This window comes from Anoplopoma fimbria, chromosome 23 (assembly GCF_027596085.1).
Source record: "Anoplopoma fimbria isolate UVic2021 breed Golden Eagle Sablefish chromosome 23, Afim_UVic_2022, whole genome shotgun sequence".
In the NCBI taxonomy this organism is placed as follows: Eukaryota; Metazoa; Chordata; class Actinopteri; order Perciformes; family Anoplopomatidae; genus Anoplopoma; species Anoplopoma fimbria.
In genome coordinates this window covers 5171179-5192480 of record NC_072471.1, presented here as the reverse complement: position 1 = coordinate 5192480, position 21302 = coordinate 5171179, and the positions used below count along the sequence as shown (strand labels likewise).

At 42.6% G+C, this 21302-nt stretch overlaps 1 protein-coding gene across 2 annotated transcripts in view; it reads left to right on the top strand.

The window, feature by feature from the left end:
- Window positions 1-21302, top strand: part of chchd3a (coiled-coil-helix-coiled-coil-helix domain containing 3a) — a 67749-nt gene that overhangs the window by 22833 nt on the left and 23614 nt on the right. For both annotated transcript variants that reach the window (XM_054624617.1, XM_054624616.1), the window contains one exon: window positions 17884-17967. In XM_054624617.1, coding sequence (XP_054480592.1) covers window positions 17884-17967 — 84 coding nt within the window. The remainder of the gene's footprint in view (window positions 1-17883; window positions 17968-21302) is intronic.

The following is a 21302-nucleotide window of genomic DNA, read 5'->3' as shown; positions in this document are numbered from 1 at the left end:
TTGTTTTAATTGAATGTGAATTGATCCGAGCCCTGCTCTCATGTTCATTGCCAAGAAAAAAAAACATTTGTCTATGGCAGCTGTCCTTGTGTTCTTTGTCCAGCGTAATATTGATTTGTCCTCCTCATTAAGATACAGGTCACGGTGAGCAGCGGGACCCCACCCCCCCTCTACTTCACACACAATGAGAGCGGTGCTGTGAGCAGTTATGCCTCCCCACGCTCACCTATAATGACCATAACCCCACAACCATAGCTCCACCAATTACAGCGACACCCATTCTGGGGAATTGCCCCGAGACGTGGGGTTAGACCAGTTCTCGCTAGCGTTTAGATTTTTTATTGATTTTAGATTCTGATTCTCATTGTGTACCGCTTCTGACTCTTGCCTTATTAAGTACTAAAATAAGATGAACTACATGGAAAACAAAACCACCTTTTTAATATCAGCATGTTTTGGGAAGCTGCTAAGAATAATGTTTTAGATATAGCCATTATCGGACCCCAGGAAAGGGGGAAGTACTTTCTGAAAGTACCGGGAAAATATATGAAAAGTTAAAACAATTAAAAGTTAAGCTTCCCTGTTTTACAACTCATTTAAATAAATAAATGAATAAAAACACAGAGAAGATGAGCGCGAGGTCGGCGAGCTAGCTGAGAGGACGAGCGGTAAAATAAAGGGAGACGGCATTGTGTTGCTGTGAATGAGAGACAAATAAAGTTGTTTTCTGATTGTTTCACGGCACAAATATAGAACCGTCAAACACTCAACAGATGATTCGCTCTGAGTTTCATTTTTCCGCCCCTGCATTTCTTTCGTTACATCCAACGTGCATCATTTAATACTATGCACAAGTAAATTTCGTTGCAGTAAGACAGAACAAAGGTATATTTCCCTTTTCACGTTTTCTTGTTGGATGAAACGGACGGGCACACCCCTGAGAAGAGAAACCCTCGCCAGGTCTTTAGAGCGCTCTTGAAACCGTGGTCCGAGAATTCTCATGATTTGGGAAATAAGAGAAATGCAACTCTTCTCTTCCTCGTCGTCTGTTATGTACTCCTATAGCAAACTGTTTAAGGCATCTCAAATTGCCATTCAATGCAATGTGCTGTGTTTTGATATTATACTCAGTGGTGTACAGTCCATCATAGCCGGGGCCCTAGATGGTTCCTTCTACCCTGGTGGGAGTGCTTGTCCTTCAGGCTTTCCCTCCACTAGTCACTCCTCTCCCTGTCAGGCTGACTGGCAGTAGCCAGCCACCAAGTCTAGCAGTAATTGAAACTTCACAGCAGCGTAGGCAGCGGTGTGTGTTGTCACTGTCGTTGTTGTTGGGTTCCTGGGGTTCTGTTGTCTGAGGGGAACGTGTTCAGTGTCAGCGCTCACACATGTTCTGCCACTCAGAGGTAAAACCGCCGTAAAGAAAGGGGAACACCGGCGTACACAATATGGTTTCATGGTGTTTTCACCTCATTCCGTTCTTTCATTGGCTATCTGTATGATACAAAATGTCTGTTTTAATGATTGACATTTAAATTAGCCTTTGACGGTCCATAGTTGTATTCCTGCTTGTCCGGAGCAGGAGAGAAAGCTTCATTTCCGAGATCACATTGTAAATATAACAAAGGGTCAATTTGGTCAAATTCACACTGAAAAGAGAATAGAAACAGTCGCAACACCTAACACAGTTCTGTTTTGTCACCAACATACTTGGTAACCTAATAAAGAAGGACTGCATCTTCTCATCATGTGGTCATTCTGAATTATTCCCAAATGACTGTGATATAATGAGCAGCCAGCCTGCTGTGGAAGAACTCTTGATTGTTGGCTTTATGTGGTCAAGATGGCCTCATCAAGGAGTTACTTACTAGACTCATTACACAGAAATAAACCCTTAATTAGAGGACAGGTCAATTAGTGTTTAATTCACCAGCAACATCAATTAGGAATCTGTGATTCTTCGCAGTGGATGCTGGCTGAAGTCAAAGCAGAAAAGACCCAGGGAGTGAATGAGCTCCATATAAAGGTAATAGTCTTTATGCGCTGACAAATGATGCGTTTTGACAGAGAGAGATATACTAGCACTACGAGTCACGCACTTATTCACCGTCCACAGCCATCTGTCAGTCCACACATCTGCGTTTTAATGAAATCACAGACTTCTGCCATCCCCTCTTTTGATTTTCAACGACTCTGCTCTCCGCGGAGCCAAACTCGCCCAGTGGCCAATCAATCACCGGCCACAGCGTTTCAGCGAGACACCGGCTCTAACCCGAGGCAGACTTTTCAATCAAACCCAGAGTCATCAATCTTTCCAAGCTCCAAACACTGGCCTAGGTGGGGTCTACCTGGCGGCAGTGTTTTTTTTTCTACTGTTTGCAACTGGTCGAAAACACTCAGATCTTACATTTACTTTTTTCTTTTCCTTTTTTTTGAGACCCTAAGCTAACACTATGATTGAGTGACACCAGGCAACAGCATAAGGTGCATGTGTATACATATGCAACAGAAGGATATGTTCAGATTTGTGTAAGTTCCTGGATAACCAAGAAATAAAACTATGTTTTTGAGACATTTTCAGAAACAGAAGGTAATATGAAAAAATAAATAAAAATAGGAACTTGGCTAGACGAAACATTAACCTTTCTATCAGGAAATGTCAAAGCCATAATTCATAAATCACTTATAGTAGATGACACCAATAAAAACCTTTTCTATAATATCTGTTTTTAAAAGGGTGTGTTTCTTTTTCAGTGGGTTTGCGATTTCTGTGCAGTATTCACGAGTTCCCGCGGTGTGTTTGGGTGTGCATGATTTCAACAGTGTGTGAAAGATTTAAAGCTGGACTCCTGTTTGGCCCCCAATACATTCAGCCTTGTTATGAACCACATCAAGTATGATTGGATCGTCACTATAGATCTTTGGAGGGATAAAAACGTAGCTGTACTGGCCTCTGTGGATTGAGAGTGTCTTGAATCACCACTTCCAGCATCACAGCTGGGTGTGGTGAGGTGTGGTCTGTTGTACTGGACATTAACGTTAAAGTGCCGCGCTACATCACAGCAGTACAGGGTCCGAGAAAAGCATGTTGTCACCACTAGTTAGCAGTACAAGCATGATATAAGCATGTGTACAGTTGATCTTGCTTCTTGGATCAATCAATATTGATCAATTTTGATTTTATGGTCCACTTACTGTAGAAGTAACAGGTGGACCTGGCATGGTTGAAGAGTTTGACTTGGTTTGACTTGGCCCTCAGCAGATCATCATTGAAGCTACGGCCTGTTGTTAATAGAATAGACCTTTTTACAAAAAATATAAATGAAAAAAAACTATTAATTAACATTGATACTGAAGTTCAATGTGAAAGAAATGGTTGCTGATACGGAGAGCAGTGTTCTACCTATCAGCCTTGTAGTTAATCATGCTTTTGTTGCTCTCTCTGTTGCTAGTTTATCTCTCTCTCTCTCACACACACACACACACACACACACTCACACACACACACACACACACACACACACACACACACACACACACACACACACACACACACACACACACACTTTATACCAGTAGCTAATGTGATGTTCCACGATTTTTCCACCATCTCTGCTTTCACAGTGAGGGGTGATGCGGCATACCAGGAATGTTTGTTTGCTCCCTCCACACACACTGAGACACACACACACACACACACACACACACACACACACACACACACACACACACACACACACACACACACACACACACACACACACCATGTCCATCCTGTCAAAGCTCCTGGAGAAAATCAGTACCTACTCTTTCCTTAAACTGTGTTCCATTTGATGCTTGGCTGGCTTGAAAATGACTTTGGGTAAAGCTTAACATTTTTGCTCACCCCCGTACTCCTCTCCCCTCTGCCCGTCTGAAAACTGCAGTCAACAGCAAATGTCCTGCTTTTTTTTTTTAATTTATTTATTTTTTGCAGAAAATCTTTTGTACTCACTTGTGTACTACATTTTAGATACAGCCAACTGGACCCGGCTGATAATGGGCAGACAATTTAATTTCCCAGGTATTAAAGGAGACTTGCTGGGTTTTGAATTGGTGCCCGTTGGGGGTATTTGATAAAAAAATAGAGAGAAATAAAAATATAATTTATTTTTCTTTAAACTTATTATTTTTTCTCTCCACATCAGAGAGTATAAAGACGATTGGGGGGAGAGAAGGTCCTCATGTCTTTTACTTTTGAATGAGATAAAGAGAGGTCGTGGTACACTGTGATTTACATATTTTGTGGATATGCTCAGCTCTCCAAGGACAGAATGCATCCTATATTTGACTCCATTTCTCTGAGCTGCTTTAAGTTTGGCCCCTACCAGGCTCGACGCAACTGAATTTAAGAGATCTTATAGAAATGCATTAAGTTAAAAATAATTCTTCTGATGCTTTTGATCTTTAGATATATTAAGACATTAGGTTGATGTTGCATGAATCACATATTGACCCGAAGCTAAAGTCATCTTAAACAAAAAGGATCGCCAGAATATCTACATTTTCCCAGGACCTGATTTATCTGTTGCCCACACACACTTTGTTTAGTGACACATTACCTCAACTATTTTGCAGGTTGATATCAAAAGCAATTTGGGCTGAAGTAGGGATCATGGCAATGCTTTGAACTGGCAGTTTTACAACATGTGTGAATGTAAGTCTTTTGGATAAACTCTAATATCTAATGCCGCTTAAAAAAACAAATGCAAACCTATAATCAGGAATTACATTATGTCTGATAATTTCTGAATATTTATCAAAACATCCATGGGAATACATCCTTCTGCAAAAGTAACTGTAGGCATGTTTTATTGTTCTATCTTGTGTGAGATACATCTGGTATTAACACGATATTCTCTTGCACTGGAAAAAAAAATCTGTACTTGAGTTCAATGGTACAATATTTCAGACATCATTGACTGGATTTTGACTTTGACTTAGTTGGAAAAAAAGAAAAAAAAAACCACTGCTCTCCAGCCTTATCAGAGGTTCATTGACTGGCCCAGAGGGGGAGCTACAATTACAGATCTCACAAGCAGACACTAATATGTCTGGAGGGGAAATGTATCAGTCACTGTGGATATATTATTACATTTGCATGAGAGCTTACTTAAATATCTACCCTTTGCAATGATGCATAAAAAGTGCAAACTGACAACATGACCAGCTGTTTGCAGTTTATTTCCTCGCTAACGGAAAGTAGCACTTTGGAAATGCAACGCCTTCACCCCTCAGTTTTGCAAAAGTGAAGTGCATGTTAAATGAACAGATATTCTTTTTGCACTCCTGCATTTTAGATTGTTTCCTACTGACCGTGTACTGTACATACACGTGTCCACTTTTTCTGTGTTTTCCCGCCTTTGTAACGCTCTCTCTCTGTCTCGTCTTGGAGGTTGTCCACTCAGCCGTCCTTTACATGTTGGCGGCCATACCTCACCCCCTGCCCAGGGTGTGGTGCCCACACACCGTGCCAGCATTAGGGTTAGGCGGGAGGTCAGGCTCTAATTGGCAGAACCCGCGGCTGCCACTCTGCGCCAGGCCCTTACCCTGTCAACTAATTGGCACTGCGAGCGGGCCAGCGCCGGGGCCGGGGTAGGGCAGCGCTTCGATTGATGGATGGATACTGGTGTCAGAGAAAAGCTTCTTTCTGACAAGAGAGCTCGTACAGTCAATCTATTCCCCTCAGCCTCAATGGGCTGTGTATGTATTTATGTATGTATTCATCCTCATTTGTTCTAAACATTTTTTGCAAAGCTGACTAGAGGAGTCTCATTGTGCTGTGTGCTCTTCCTCACCTTTTGTCTGAGCATTGAATGCACTCGACTTGTGTAAACAGAAACTAATTACCTATTAGCACTTTCAGCACAATGCAGAGCTGAATATTTGAGATTTTTGTGCACTTGCTGGGCCAAGCAAGAAAAAAAGTATTCAAAAAAAAAAGAAGTATTTTAAGTTTGACTTTTCTTTCTCCGCTGTATTATCCACGTCCCCATTAGTGAACGCAGGAAGAGGTTGTTACTGGTGAATGTTAATTGCAGCCATTCATTACAGCTGAAGACACCCATACAGAAGCTGTATAACCGTCATTTAGTAAAAAAATCAATTTCTTTGTCTGGTCAAAGTGATTGCAAACAAAAGCAATTATCATTTGATTGTGTTTAAGAGTGAGCTGTAGCAGGTTTAAACTTATTTTAACAGGATTTGATGGATTTTAGGGTGAGAGGGATTTAAATAAGCAGTAAATGTGACTATTTGTTCTATCTGTAGAGTTATGGCGGTGCCGCCTGTTGTTTGCCACGGTGTTAACTTGTATGATTTTTCCAGTTCGACTTCTTTATTTGGCCTTTTCTTGAGCACTTCCTCGTCTCATTTTGTATCATGGTTAAAGTCAGGGGGAAAAAAATTACTACAAAAAATGGACAATTAATTAAAGCTGCATATCTTTTCAAGTGGTCTTCATGTGATATGTAACTGTATTTATAAAAAAAGGTAACAATGTGTTTAATCTGACATTTCTTCCCTTTTTCACTTGTTAAACGGGTACTTCAGTGGTAGGCATGGGATGATGTGAACGCTTCATTTCACGATTGCCCTCGCAGATTCGCAATATTATCACGATAATCTTCAAAATATGCTGTAAATAGCACTATAACATACTGGAATCACTTTATCTAAAAAGTTTTTTGCATCACAGATAACACCCATCTTTTTTAAGTCAACATCCTTTTTTCGTGAAAATCAGTCTTAAATAAGGTAATAATTTATCATAAGTTACCCCTGCATAAATGAATGATATGTACATAATAGGAACATCGTGTTATTCAGTTCTTTCCCCCCCGTCACTATTGGTACCGTAGCTGTTAAATTAATAGTTTCTTAGTTATTAGCCTTAAGTTTCATTGAGAATAGTTTTGCAATATGGCATATAAGACTTAATTGGCAAGATATTCAGGTGCAAAGGTTGGAAAAGTAAGCGTCCTGATTTAACTTGGACGTATGAGCACAGAAGATATGTTGGATATGTAATATGACAGGTATTTCCTTTTAAGCTCGTCCCTTTTCCCTTTTTCTTCGTCTTTCTCTGTGTTTTCCCTCTCGGCTCTGACAGGCGAGTGCTATTAATGAGCTTCTATAGCAGTGAACAGTCGGCTCAGCTAATGGCGCTAGAGGTAGATATTTTGATTGAACGATGGAAAGAGCTTCAACATATGGAGGGAGCGAAGACGAGAGGGGAGGCGAGAGGCAAGAAAATCTGGCTGAGATGTAGAAGCAGGGAGAGAATGGAAAGCGGATAAAAGATGGGGGAATAAATAGAGAGCAGACAAGAGAGAAAGATATATTGATTCGCAGAGCCGTTTTCAAAACAAGCTTACAAAACTCCAATTAGGAAACAAAGCAATCCCAAACAGCAGTTAAAAATGACATTAAAAAAGTGTAGACTTTTAACAAATGTCAGGTAGTCTGAGAGGAATCGCAACAACTCTGCAAGAGGGTTTTATTTGGTGAATAATATGTATTTATTCATTGATGCGACATGTCATGAAGGTTGAAAGGATCATACTTACAAGCCAATTATAAATAAATAGTCTTAACCTGTGATTTAAGAGAAGAAATGTCTCTTTTCTGTGCAGTCCCTTTTTAAAGTAAGTTGTCGTGGACAGCTAACAGTAGATAAGTAAGGCATCATGAGAGGGGGAAAGGAATAAATTCAGCTAAAGAGGTGAGCGGATTAGAGGTGACCCTGAATCTGCTGACATGGGCTTGATAGACAGAAGTTGAAGGTGGACTGCGGCCCCCCCCCTCCTCCTCCTCCCGGCTTCATCAGGCCTGGGAAGACCACCTGCTGCTGGGTGGAATGAATATGCATTGACACACAGCATGTGCACTGAGAAATGTACAGTATGCCCACATGAGGATTCAGTCACGTAATGTATTTATACCATGCAGATGGATCCGGGGTAAGGATTCACATGTTGCAGGCACACATCCTCGGGCTGTCTCTCTTTTTTCTTCCTGCATGTCCCCCCCCCCTCTTACGTCTTTCATTCTACATTCCTCTCACCTTCTCCCTGCTCTAGGTTGTTCCATCTCTCTTGAAACAACTCTTTCTCTTTCTCTCTCTCTCTCTCTCATTCACTTTGCTCCCTAGGGGACATCTGTTGTCCAAAGACAATACGCCCCTCTCCACTCTCGGGTCATTCACCGTGTCCTCTGCTGTCAAGTAAAGGAATTTTCTGCCATCGGTTTATGTGTCTGAATGAGCGTTCTCCACATTTGTTTTCATCTGCTTCTAATCCCTGTGCTCTCACTGCTCGCTGTTAAACAGGCGTGTGATCAGGAATAATTAAGTGAGTTGAGGTTGTATGTCAAAGCAAATAACCACAACTACTACTAATACCTTCCGACTACATGAGAGAATTAATCCTTTAATGTGGCCTTATTATGCCTTTCCACTTTTTCACTCTTTCATTTCATGTCCATGCCTAAAAGGAGTTACCCTCCCCCTCAGAAGCTCCTGAGCTGCCTAAAAACGGCTCCATTGAATTCTCTCCTTCACTTCTGTAACTTTATGAGGTCATAATGTTACAGAAGTGACGTAAAACTCCTTCTGGCTAGTTTGGCCCTCAAACAACAAAAGAGAGAGACGGAGCTAAAGCTCTGGAGGAAGAGTTTTTTGAAATGTGAAACGTTGACCAATCACAGCAGAGCGGGCTAGCTGACCAATCAGGGCAGACTTTGCTTTCTGGAGGGAGGAGCAAGCGCTACAATGGAGAGTTTCAGAGAGAGGGTGAGAAGAGGTGCTGCAGGACAGCCAGGATGAGAAAAACAAGGAGGATTATGGGCATTAACGCATGTAAACATGTTGTAACTGTAACATGAGATAAAAATATGCACCCGGAAAATATCATAATAGGCCCTGTTTAAATTTTCTTTCATGTCCGTATATGGAAGAGATTGTCCCGATGATGATGTTGTTGTTGTGGTTGGCTAGGCAACACTGTCTGAATCTATCTTCCTCTCAACAAGCTCCAGAGTATCTTCTCCCTCCCTTTGTCCCACGTCCCCATTGTTCTCTCGGCATGCCCCCGTGTTCCCGTCTTAGCCGAGACTTCCTCCACGCATGCCCCCCCGACGTCTCGGTAATGAACCCGCAGCTCTTCATCTCTCCCTCGTCTTCCCCCTGTGTTGTTGGACATGACAGATGACTGGGGACCTCCAGAGGTTCGCTCCCCAGGGCTCTTGATAAAGGCAGCTCCCACCACAAGATGATCAATCAATCAGTTTACACCGCGGGCGCCCGATCAGCCAATTAATCAATCTCCGAGCCAGCAGATGTTGTTGCCGTCCCTCAGCGAAGGAGCTGGCAGTGGAGTGGTGGAGCTGGTGTCTCCAACAAAAGGCCGAGGGGCTAGAAGTGTCTGGGAGAAGAAAGGAAAGTGATTTTTCATGTTTCTACCAGGAGTTCAACCTTTTGTGGGCTCACTGGTACCATTTGTTTTCACTGGACAACCTTTTCTCTTCTAGCTTTTCCAGTGATATTCCCTACTTTTCAATCTTGAGAACTTCTTACCATGGTCCTACTTATCTTTAGATATGCTTATGATAAGCTAGTGATTATTATAAACCTAAATGTTTATGTCTTTCTCTAAAATAAATTGGTATTTCTTTTAAAGATGAACACATTTGGGAGAGTGCAAAAGAGATGTAAATGTGTGTGTGGGTTGACACTCCCTGTCTCAGCATCATTGAAGCCAGCTGGTTCAGACCAAGCCCTCTGTTGACCTCTGTTCACAGTCAATGAGCTACAGACTCCACAAGGACACTTCATTTTAATGTGCCCTTAAACAGCCAGTAGTTAGGATACACGCACAAACATTGGCGACACCCACACTCACCACCTACACCTCTTGGCCTTTGGTCCCTGTCCTGGCCCCCTTCGGTCCCTGTCCTGGTCCGGTCAGCCCTTTTGACCCACCAGGTCGTTGCGTCATTACTCACTGTGCTAAGAGATCCTCTCCCGGGGGAGTAATTCTGTCTGCAGCCTGTGGCTACGATGTCTTTTTCTGCAGGGATGCGCCATGCTTCAGTCATCTGTTAGTGAAAGATCAAGTCACGTTGCAGAACATGTGAAATAAGAAAATACCAGGGCGTTTGTGCGACATGGCTAAAATATCCCTTTTGAGTGATTTTCTATGTTTTATTCATGCTGGAATCCGATGCAAACAGATGAAAACTCATAAACATGAATAACACGGACTGGCAGGTAACTAATTCATCGTTTTGATGATCTGCCACATTACTACAGCGTCATATCGTCTGCCAACAGACACCTGGTAAGCAGCATCTGCACCTTGATGTCGTTGCTGGCATATATACACTGGATACCTTTCAGTATTTCCACAGAATAAGCAAGTGTCACTGGTCACGCCACATCCCCAGTAGGGAAAAAGGACAAAACCGTGTATACAAAAAAAAAATAGACTAATTCTTACAGCGAAGTGGTCAGAAGGTAATTGCTTCAGTCGGAGCTTCTTAGCCACAGCCAGCTTGTTCTCAATGATTAATGATACCACTGCTCCTTCTGACTTTATTGTGACAATTCCCAGCTCCACTGACATCAATCCCCGTGAAGAGGTGCCCAGGATGCTGCATTATTATGTCGTGACAGGGCGGCCATGCTGTCGAGTTTATTTCGGGGCGTCCTTGTGGCCCAGCGGTGTAAGACGCCGGTAACTGATTTAAACTCAGTCAGCACACTTTGTTGCTAGTGAAACTCCTGTGCTTTCTCCCCATGTTTCCTATTACTCTCTGCAGTGTCTTGTTGTTTGTCTGCATTGCTTTCTTACGACAAGATAACCTCACTGTAAGGGGTCGGAATACCTCAAACAAAATACATGTTGGAGCAAAGTCTGAACCTGCCGTACACAGCTTTCCGACTTGAGAACTTTCCAACAGTTTTTCTAACTTTACAAAACAAACAATCTGAAAAGCATGCCGCCTACTTCTTTCCGTTTTTGCGTAAACAAACACCATGAATACGCAGTTTCCTTTACTTTACCATTTCCACTCTCTTTGATGGTAGGCTGTTTGCGCTGCAGACCTAAAAACTATTTTGCCTCCAGACAAGTTGTACTTGAGCGAGTTTGTCTCAAGCACTTTCTACTCCTTCAGAAGCTAATGTCTTCATGCAGTCTCAACTTATCTGGTGTTAAACTTGTAGAAAGCTCTCAAAGGGCCAAGTGAGAATAGCTATGACCCAATAAAGAAAGATATGGGCATTGTAGGTAGATGTTTGAGTAAAGGATCATTTGTAAGAGATGGCCAACTTTTAAATATATGATGGCATGTCGTTTGCATATACAGTATATAGAATCGAGTATGACCTTGATAAATGTGCAAAATCTATAATAATTTATATATATTTCAAATACAGCACTTTTGATTAGATTGACTAGATATTAGTAACTAAACTCAACTGAGAAAACCTTTTATCAAAAAAAGTTACATTGGTTTTAGCCATCTCTATGCGTGTGAATAAATATTTGGCAGTGTTTTTGTCCTTCCTATCAGTCAAGGTTAAGCCCATTAACTGACCACACTATCTCTGGCAGAATTACGTCCATAACCCTACAACCTCCTGTGGAGACTAATCGCTAGCCTTGAACCGAAGTGTTATTGCAGCTCAGTAAAACCCTATGATGCTAATTAACCAGCCAAAGTGAATGGTTTCCAATGAAGTTTTTACTGCTACTGCTACCATGAATTGTGTTTTATTAGTGACTCTAAGGGTAATATGTAGCACTGCCAGTAAGGTTTGTGTTAGGTGATATCATTTTACACTCCATCACGTAGATTTGATGTGCCAGTGATAGCTTTTAAAGATAGCTTAAGAGCTGCAATGGTTTTAGAGGCAGTTACAGGATGTGCCAAGATTTGTGAAGGGGATGTGTGTCTGGAAGAGTTTCGAGTGTGCGTGAGCTTTGCAAGAATTCAGTTTTTCTGGCTGTAAAAATATAGAAACAGTTTTTCCACAAACCAATCTTATGAAAATATTCTCCCACTCCTCGATGTGACAGTTCTCTTAGCAACTGTCAAAAAAAACCCAATTCTCCTTCCAACTATCTTATATTCCATCCACACATTGACTCATCTCTCTTCCCTCCCTTTCATCTTCTCCACTCCATGAACTTCCCCTGCCTTCCCTCCACCCATCTCTAACCTCCCACACGCCACCTACACCTCCGCCGTACCAATTAACACCCTAGCGTGGTCACATCGTGCTGCCCTTTGACCCCTCGGTGCACACATGACCCCGAGGCCCGCTGCCTCAGTTTTAGTTTGTCACAGGGCCCTGTCGCGCAGGGTCTGTGATAGATGGGCCCCGGTGAGCGGCTCTGACCCACCACGCCGCATCATTCGCTTGGATGGTGTGAGGGGAGCATTGATTATGAGGCTACTCGTGACAGGGGGGGGTGAATCAGGGCTGAGCCGATGGTGGCAGGGGGGAAGACGAAAGAGGCCGAGGTTATGGGTGAGGTGCCGTTGGTTAATGTGATGATATCTGATTTGTGCTCTATCGATCGTGGCATCTCGCAAGATGATTTTCATCTCGCATGATTAATAAGCATGTAGTCGACTTACATTGTAACAGTGAATCGTGTCATTGTTACAATGCAAAGATCTCCGTCATTGAGGTGTGAAATGAAAAATGTAATATGTATGGAATCGCTAATAGCCATAATCAGATTTTTTTTTTTTTTTTTTTTTTCTTGTGAGACAAAATTGCCTTTTTTTTTTTTCATAGCCTGAATGTATGCTGTTGGCAATTAGTATTGTGAACTTGTCATAAATTGGATTTTATCTTAAGTCGATGGTTCTCAACCTGGGGGCCGGGACTCTCCAAAGGGGTTGTAATGTATGTGTTGAAACAAGATGATGGATGGGACAGGAGATAATCAAAATCTCATCTCTGCTACACAATATTATGCCCATTTTTTCAGACTTCTCTCAAATACATCTACTTTTTCTTATAAAAGACTGGATAGGGCTACCCTTTCGAGCATCTATGGTTATTCAAACAATTTAAGCGTGGCCTCCGCATTAAATAACAAAAATGCCTGCCCTAGAGAATGGAAAAAATAAATGTTTTCTGATATGACGGCCCTGTCGGAAGGACAATGTAATTTGTGTTCCTTCTGTTTTATGAACTGAAAATCTTACAGTGATGGTTTGGTTAGGTTCAGGAACAAAAACGACTTTGTTAGCGTAAAGAAAAGATCATTGTTTGGGTTAAAATAAGCATTTTGTTGCTCACTTGCTGAAATGACTGATGCAGTTGTTTACTTGGGAGTACATTCTCCTTTAATGTGCTGTAGTCTTTATTCCGTTGTGTTTTGTTTCTCCTTTGTACCTAGAAAGTATACACTGTCTCCTCAAAAAGGGGAGAAGAAAAGCATGCAAATATGACATAATTGTATTTTTCCCTATAATGTCTTTTCTAACAGGGTCCCCTATGGAGCCACACACAGTATAAGCACACACTGACACATGCAGTGTTGCCCTAAGCCTGGTGAACGCTTCAGGCGGGAGTTATTTTTATTTCAGTGCCTTTTGGAATGCTTTAAAAGAAAAAGAGCGAGACAGAGAGAACACTTGAAACGAAAAAAAGCTGGTGTGAAAAGAAAATGGAGTGTATGCGAGCAAATCAGTGAGAGAACAGGAGGCGGGTGGGTGGGGGCCCTGACGCAGCAAAAATCCTCCTGGTTTCATCCTTCCTGCCATCCTCCTCTCCTGGCCTCCTTCTCCTCCTCCTCCTCCTCCTCCTCCTCCTCCTCCTCCTCCTCCTCCTCCTCCTGCGCCCTCGTTCCCACCTCAAACTGCGGCAGTCGGCTAATTAAAAAACATGGCTGTCCTTAATTATTCAGCGGCTTGCTAATTGATATTCACAGAGGCGTTCACCCCGCCTAAACGATCCGTTTAATCTGACCACCACGCTCTCACTCTCAGCTGCCTGTCACCCTCAGCCATTGTGCTACTGTACTTAATAAGAGACCAGAGGGCGTTGGATAAAGGGGAGGGGGAATGCAGAAGTTTTGCCGGTGGTGTTGACGTAGTTTTCTGGGCTCCAAACAGCCCAGTCTATGGACTGGTATGCTGTCGGGGTATAGTTTTTGAGTGTTTGTGTATTTTCACTGGGCTACTTTTTATTCCATATGTCACGGGTTGCTGCACAAGAAAATTAGACAGAGAAAGGGTTGAATGAGAATAAGTAAATTAGCTAAAAAATGAATTACATCGCCTTCTGGACTTGCAAAGTTTTGAAAGTGCTTATAAAAGTAAGTAAGTTCTGGCCAAGTCTGGATTTCAAAGCTGAAAAGTTGCAAGAGCTTCAGGTCCCCCCCCCCCTCTTACTTCCACTTTTATCTTTCTTTCTGTACTTTGTGATCATTTTCTCCCTTTAACTTCTTTCTGAAGTTAAGGAGATGCACTTGGCTCCGCTCCACGTCCCCGTCTAACAGCCGGATCTCCATTCTTGACACTTCCAATGATAAATCACCTTTTATTGTCCTCTTCCTCTCTTTGTCTCTTATCTCTCTGTTCTTTCCTCTCTCCAGTTTATTTCTTTTTTTTTATCTTCATTTTATGTCAAGTCCTGCCCTTCTCTTCCTCCACCACCCCCCACACTTACCCCAGCGCTCCTCCTCCACCCGCGACCGCCTCTTCATTAGGTGAACAAAGGGTGCATGGGCAGTGTTGAAGTCTGTCCCATTGTTTGGCCTTTAGTATGATTAGATCTTTAAAGTCCGCTGAATGGGGTTAATCAGTCGGAAGTAATCCTGACATAGTGTGTGTGTGTGTGTGTGTGTGTGTGTGTGTGTGTGTGTGTGTGTGTGTGTGTGTGTGTGTGTGTGTGTGTGTGTGTGTGTGTGTGTGTGTGTGTGTGTGTGTGTGTGTGTGTGTCTGGGCCTCTGTGTGTCGTCAAAGAGGAAGGCCGACCTGCTCGTATGGAAATTGAACACATGCACGACTGCTTGTATGCAAAGAATAACGCATAGAAGCACACAAAAGTGAGCAACAAAAAAAAATCCCTAGGCACACATTTCTGTCACAACCTCTCCTCTTTTAATGACCCCTTTAGTCTCGCCTTCAGCACACATTTATCTCTCCACCCGCGCTCTGTGGGTACAGCTGCTCCGGCTGTGTGTGTGTGTGTGTGTGTGTGTGTGTGTGTTTGTATGTGCTGATGTGTGCGTTTCAGATCAGTGTCTGAGCCGTTGTTTGTGTCCCGGCCGTCTGCCTGCCGTCTTTTGTCTTGTCAATCTGCAAAGCTAAAGTCTTTAGTCTCCACCTACCAGCGTATCGTCCCGTTGTGACACATTTGTGACAGTACATAAACAACCCTCTCCTCCGTGTGTTTCCCTCCATCCCATCATCCCTCTCTCTCTCCTCTTCCTCTTAAATTGAGCTGTTGGTGGGAGACAGCTTTTTTTTTGTCACCTCGTCCAACCTAACCCAGCCTGTCGGAAAAAAAAACTTTGCCAATCTATCCGAGGAAGCCCTGATTGCATGCTTGGAATCGATAACACATTTTAAGGTCATGACAGTGCTACTTCCAGTGCACTTTGCCGCAGACTTTTAAAAGGGTGCACTTCAGGGTGCATTCACCCAACACCATCACTCAGGTTTAACTTTCCAACTTGATTCCATGGAGTGCATCCAGCTTGAGCTTTTGCATCGGAAGCATTTCAGACATGCAAGGGGGGACGACGACGACACACAATGGAGACAATCATCTGGCCCCAAACACCAAGGCTGGTTAATATTAGGTTGTGCTGAGGACGGCAGCAACTTGTCCATGGTGTCGCTTTACTGAGGGTAAAAGTGGTGCTGTGGAGTGTTTCTTTCCTCTATATCGGGACCTTTGAACGACATAATGTCACAGTGTGCGCGTGCAGGTGTTTGCCTGTGTTTCTGTATTGAGTGTAGTGCGTAAGCTTGGAGCATCCCCTTGACTTTGAACCCCCCCCACTACCTCCCCTACACTCATCTCATGCGAGCACAGCCCTTCGGTGACACTCCTCATCACAATGCATAGAGCACGCAGCTCCGCCTGCAGTGCACTGAGTCGCCAAACACGGATGGTTATCAGAGTAGTAGAGATTGGACGGGGTAATGCAATTTTTCTCTCACCATGCCATGCGTTTTCTTCATATGCGCCGTCTCCTTCAACTCTCACAGTGCTTAAAGCAAAGCCTTCAAAGTTTCTCTGCTCGGATGCGTTACCTAGGAAAGTCCTCTGCAATATGGTGGCGTGTCTTTGAGTTTGAATGTTTCTAACTCTTCATTAGTGCACACAAACGTAGCTTATGTTCATATACCATACGTGTGTGTGTGTGTGTGTGTGTGTGTGTGTGTGTGTGTGTGTGTGTGTGTGTGTGTGTGTGTGTGTGTGTGTGTGTGTGTGTGTGTGTGTGTGTGTGTGTGTATGCACTGGTGTGTGTATATGCCAGTGCAAGAGGAGATAGAGAGGCTGAAGTGAGTATTCAAGCAGAACAGTATGGCAGCCAGTCACCCCGAGCCTCTGAATACCAAAACCTTTCCAAATGTCACTTTGAAGAAGTTCATGGATGAATCAGTGCCTCTTTTACACTCTTTCTCTTCTCCCTTGTTTTGTTTTTTTCACACGCTTTCCTCATTCAGGAGATTGGACGGAAGGTAAGACGCTCGACTCTACCGTTCTCTTTCACTGTCTCTGCATCATAGAGTCAAGGTTTTCCTTTTCGCTTCTTTGACATGTGACATTTTTCTTTTTCAACCAGATATTTCAGCTGCTCCATATTTTCATTAACCCCTTCTACAGCTTTCCTCCTCCAAATGTCTTGTAGAATTATAGACGTGAAGAACATTTCATCTTATTTTCTAACCTTCTAATCAGAGAATGGAGCGGTAATAAAAATACAAATGTGGTTGGGGCCAAAGGTTTTGCTTTCGGCTTTGAATAACAGAGCTATATGTCTTGTTTAAAGGTTCCAAATCACCAGTGTATTATAATTATCGTCAACAGTTATTAATATAGCCGTTTGCTTTGACAAGTAAATAATCACTGGATATTCCACAGAAAGATGTGTCTGTAAAGAAAGTTAAACCTTCATCATGATTAGTAAAATTGTACTCAGATCTGAGTCACTGGCCCTCTCTCCCGGTGTGAAGGACTGCTTCTTCCTCTCTGGAAGCTGATACGTCCAGGTCTTATCAGTCCTGTATATCACCCAGAGAGTCAGCCGTACGTTTAGTGAAGGTCACAGACGAGGGAAGGACAGTGGAGATTGGTAGTGCTGGGTAGATATATATATAAATACGCCAGACCATGGTGCTCCTTCACACAGAGAACGGATGTTATCCTCTTGACCCGATAGTGGTCTGGCTGAAGATTGAACACAAGAGGACAAAGAAGCACGTACAGTGCACGCCAAGGCATCATCTGTCTCTCACACGTGGACACATTTTCCTAGACGTTAGGCTATATGTGCACATATTTCCATACATGCAAAACTAGCCTGCAGGCAAAGTGCTCACATCGTCCAACATTAAATTAAAACAATCACTCACAAGTTTCACAGTCTGGTCTATACATGCGTATAAACAGAAGGTCAGTGTCTGTGTTGTGTCATCACATGTGTCTCTTCTTTACTTCTCTGATGCTCATTTTGTGATCGGTCTCATAAAGTTGGCACTGCTCCACTGAGCACACAAGTGATGGTTTTTTTTTCCTCCTCTGTGTGTGTGTGTGTGTGTGTGTGTGTGTGTGTGTGTTGTGTGTGTGTGTGTGTGTGTGTGTGTTAGGCCAAGCAGCTGGGGGCCAGAGAAGCAGACCTAAACAAACAGGATGCTTTCTACAGAGAGCAGGTGGCTCGGCTGGAGGAGAGGGTAAGGAACCGTTTTTTTTCACCATAAGCCAACCTGAAAACTTCCTGTAAACGGACCTAAGTTATATGAGCTCTATTGGCTCTACCAGTTACTACAGAAACACAGCAATGATCTCAATCATCTTTCTCAATCGGATGTTTTAGTTTAAAAATGTCACTATAATTCACTATTGCTTTTATAACCGTTCACTGAGTTTGATTCTCAGCCAAATTTTTTCGTCAAATTCTCAAGTAGGTAATCCAAAATGTGTCCCCCATTACAGGGTGGTGATCTTAACATCTGCAATGCAGAAACTACCTCATTTTAGAGAGGCAGAAACATACTTATACCATAAACAGGGTTTGGCAAGTCTACTGTACAAAATGTATGTAGAGGGCGGTGGTTTACATACGATGTGTCCTTGCAAGTAACCCCAAGTTGCTCCTGAAGGCTTATCGGTGTGGACTGGATGAAATGTTAGTTAGAGTCTGATGGTGGCACCTTGCAGTAGCCTGTCATCAGTGTGTGAATGGGTGAATGATATGTAATAAACTGATAACTTTGGATAAAAGCGTCTAAATGAGTGAGTAAAAAGCTTTACATTTTTTTTATAAATTGGGTCATTGCTGAGTTCTGCTCAAAACATAACTTAAAGAGTGATACATTTTTTTTTTTAATAATAATAAAAACCAAAGCAAAGCACAACTAATGAGAAAATCCCAAGGTGGAGGATAGTTTCCAAAGGAGAAGCAAAAGATAACTTTCCATTTCTCAACGGAAGACAAAGTAAAAACTAAATGCTCCTTCACAACGCAAGATGACATCATTGCTATTTTCAAGAACATGCGTCTCGCACTGCAGATAGTTGTTGCCTGGGGAAACATTTCATAGCGTACCTCTATTAGTGTATAATGCACTCATCGACACACACAGCAGTGCACACGGAAACACACCACAGTGTTCACAGAAACAAGCCCACACAGATTAATGCACACAATTCAGCCAGAGTACACAGCGGGCTTGGTCACCATGGACTCAGCTGAAGGACAGTCACATTTATTCATTTTCTTTATCCCTCTGTCCCACTGTTTTTGTTATCATCCTCCAACTTAAACTCTGCATGCTTTCCCCAGTGTGATACACATTGCTCTCTGTCTTTCTTGTTCTCCGTCTCTCTTCTAAAAGTCTCTCTGCGGCTCTTTTGCTCTTTTTTTCCCCCCTTTTAATTTCAACCCTCCTTACGTCCACCTGAAGGATAAAAGGTTACATCTCATTCATCCCTGTGTGTGTCCTCCTGCCCCTGAAAATGACGCTACATCGATGATCCTTGTCAAACTAGTGTCCTATGGAGTGGGACAAGGGTCAGCTGCCGTGCTTAGCCGACTTCAAAGGGCAGCTCCATGCTGGTCCCAGAGAGAGACGCCTGCAAGGCTGGCAACCAGGGTCAAATGCCCCGTTAAAGTGTGTTTAAAAGAAGAAGCCCTCATGCTGCTCTCAAATCATAAGTGTATCTTGCGAAGGATACAAGGCCAAATTTAATGTGCTTAAAATGACGCCCTCATGCTGGGAAGGAGTTTTCTCCCCTTTGGATGGTGCAAAAAGTCAAACGCTCTCCATGGTGGAAACAAAAAGGAAATTTCACACAGTTGTGAAGCCGGATATACAATGAAAAAGAGGAAGGCACTCACATATTCTTGTTTGTAGAAGTTCACATGAATACGAGCATGGCATCAATATCACATATTTAGGGGATCCTCAAAAGGACCTCAATGTCAAATGATTTTGTCTTCATTCAAGGCGTTCAAATGTGATTTCATGATGAAAGAATATGCAAAACACCATTATTACAACATTGCTTTGAATATGATTATCTTTTTAGCCATGTTTTTTTCTTAGCTGATTAAAAAGCAGGACAATAATAACAATAATTCACTGTTGCGGTAATTACGCTTGTTTAAAGTTTTAGTGTGAATTTGTTAGTTCCCATTAGTGGACAGTTATCCTGTTGGGTCAATAAAGCAAATCTTCCCTCCTTCACTGAGGATGAATTATGGATGAATTCTTAAGCCAGTGGGTATTGAGTGGTAGTGGGCTTCAATAGGATGTGCATTGGCCTGTACGACTCCGGTTGGGTAGCGGAGAGCAGAGGACGCCGTTAGCTGACGTCAAGGGAAGGTTTGAGTTTAGTGATGGATCATCTGCAAAGAAAACAACTTCACCTTTTGAACCAACTTTCAAGACCTAAAGATGTTGAAATATTATCAGACGTTGGCAAGCTCTCTTGTTGCACTTGAACCTCGCAGATCCAGGCGTACAGCTGAGCTTCTCTCTTTCAATTCCTCAGCTCTTGTTGCATTATTACATCTTTGGACAGTGTAGCCCGACTGCATCGCCTCGTATGGGAGAAAATGTGAGTGCTGATGCTAGAAGGGATGAGCCCCAACTAACACAGGCATTATCGACTTCAGACACCGACCGTCCATCAGTTATGTTGGCCACTGGTCAATATTCCTTAGATCAAAGTGTCAACAAATCACCTTCACACCTCAGAGAGAGCCAGTAGATTGAGAGAGACATAGAGAGAGTGAGAGGAAAATAAAGAGATACTGCACTGAAGACATAAGCCAAAGGGGAAAAACAAACTAGTTTCAAGACAATAAAAGACAGGATAGGAAAAAAAGAGACAGCTGGAGACAAACTAGAATTAAATAGATTCTACCTGCGAAGGTATCACAGCTATTATGATGATGTGACATTTGTGAGTGAGTGAGGATAAGAACAAGAAAAAAGACAATAAAATGTCACCGAATGTTGGGTGTTAAAGAAAAGGTTAAAAGAGCACTACAACCCGACGCTGAATCGTACAAGAAAAAAAGAACAGATGAAGGTGAGCAACAGGGAATGTGAGATGAACATTTGTTAATTCATGCACAGGAATAACATTTAAAATAATACATTTTTCCAAAGCACTTAGTCCTCAATGCTTCCTACTAACTTTTTCTTTTAATTTAAAGTTTTTGTTGGGATTCTTTGCTGAGGAGAAACACGACAGAAGTGGCCACCGTGTGTGTGTGTGTGTGTGTGTGTGTGTGTGTGTGTGTGTGTGTGTGTGTGTGTGTGTGTGTGTGTGTGTGTGTGTGTGTGTGTGTGTGTGTGTGTGTGTGTGTGTGTGTGTGTGTGTGTGTGTGTTTTGTTTGATGGTGTGTGATCCTTTGTGTAACTGAGGATCAATGGTGGGCATACTGCAATTTCTCTAACTGTTAAGCAAGGGGCTTGGACTCCACAGGGGGTGCAGTTAGTTTGGACCGTGTTAATAACGCTCCTTTTTCATGTTCTGGCCCCATTTGGCACTCTGA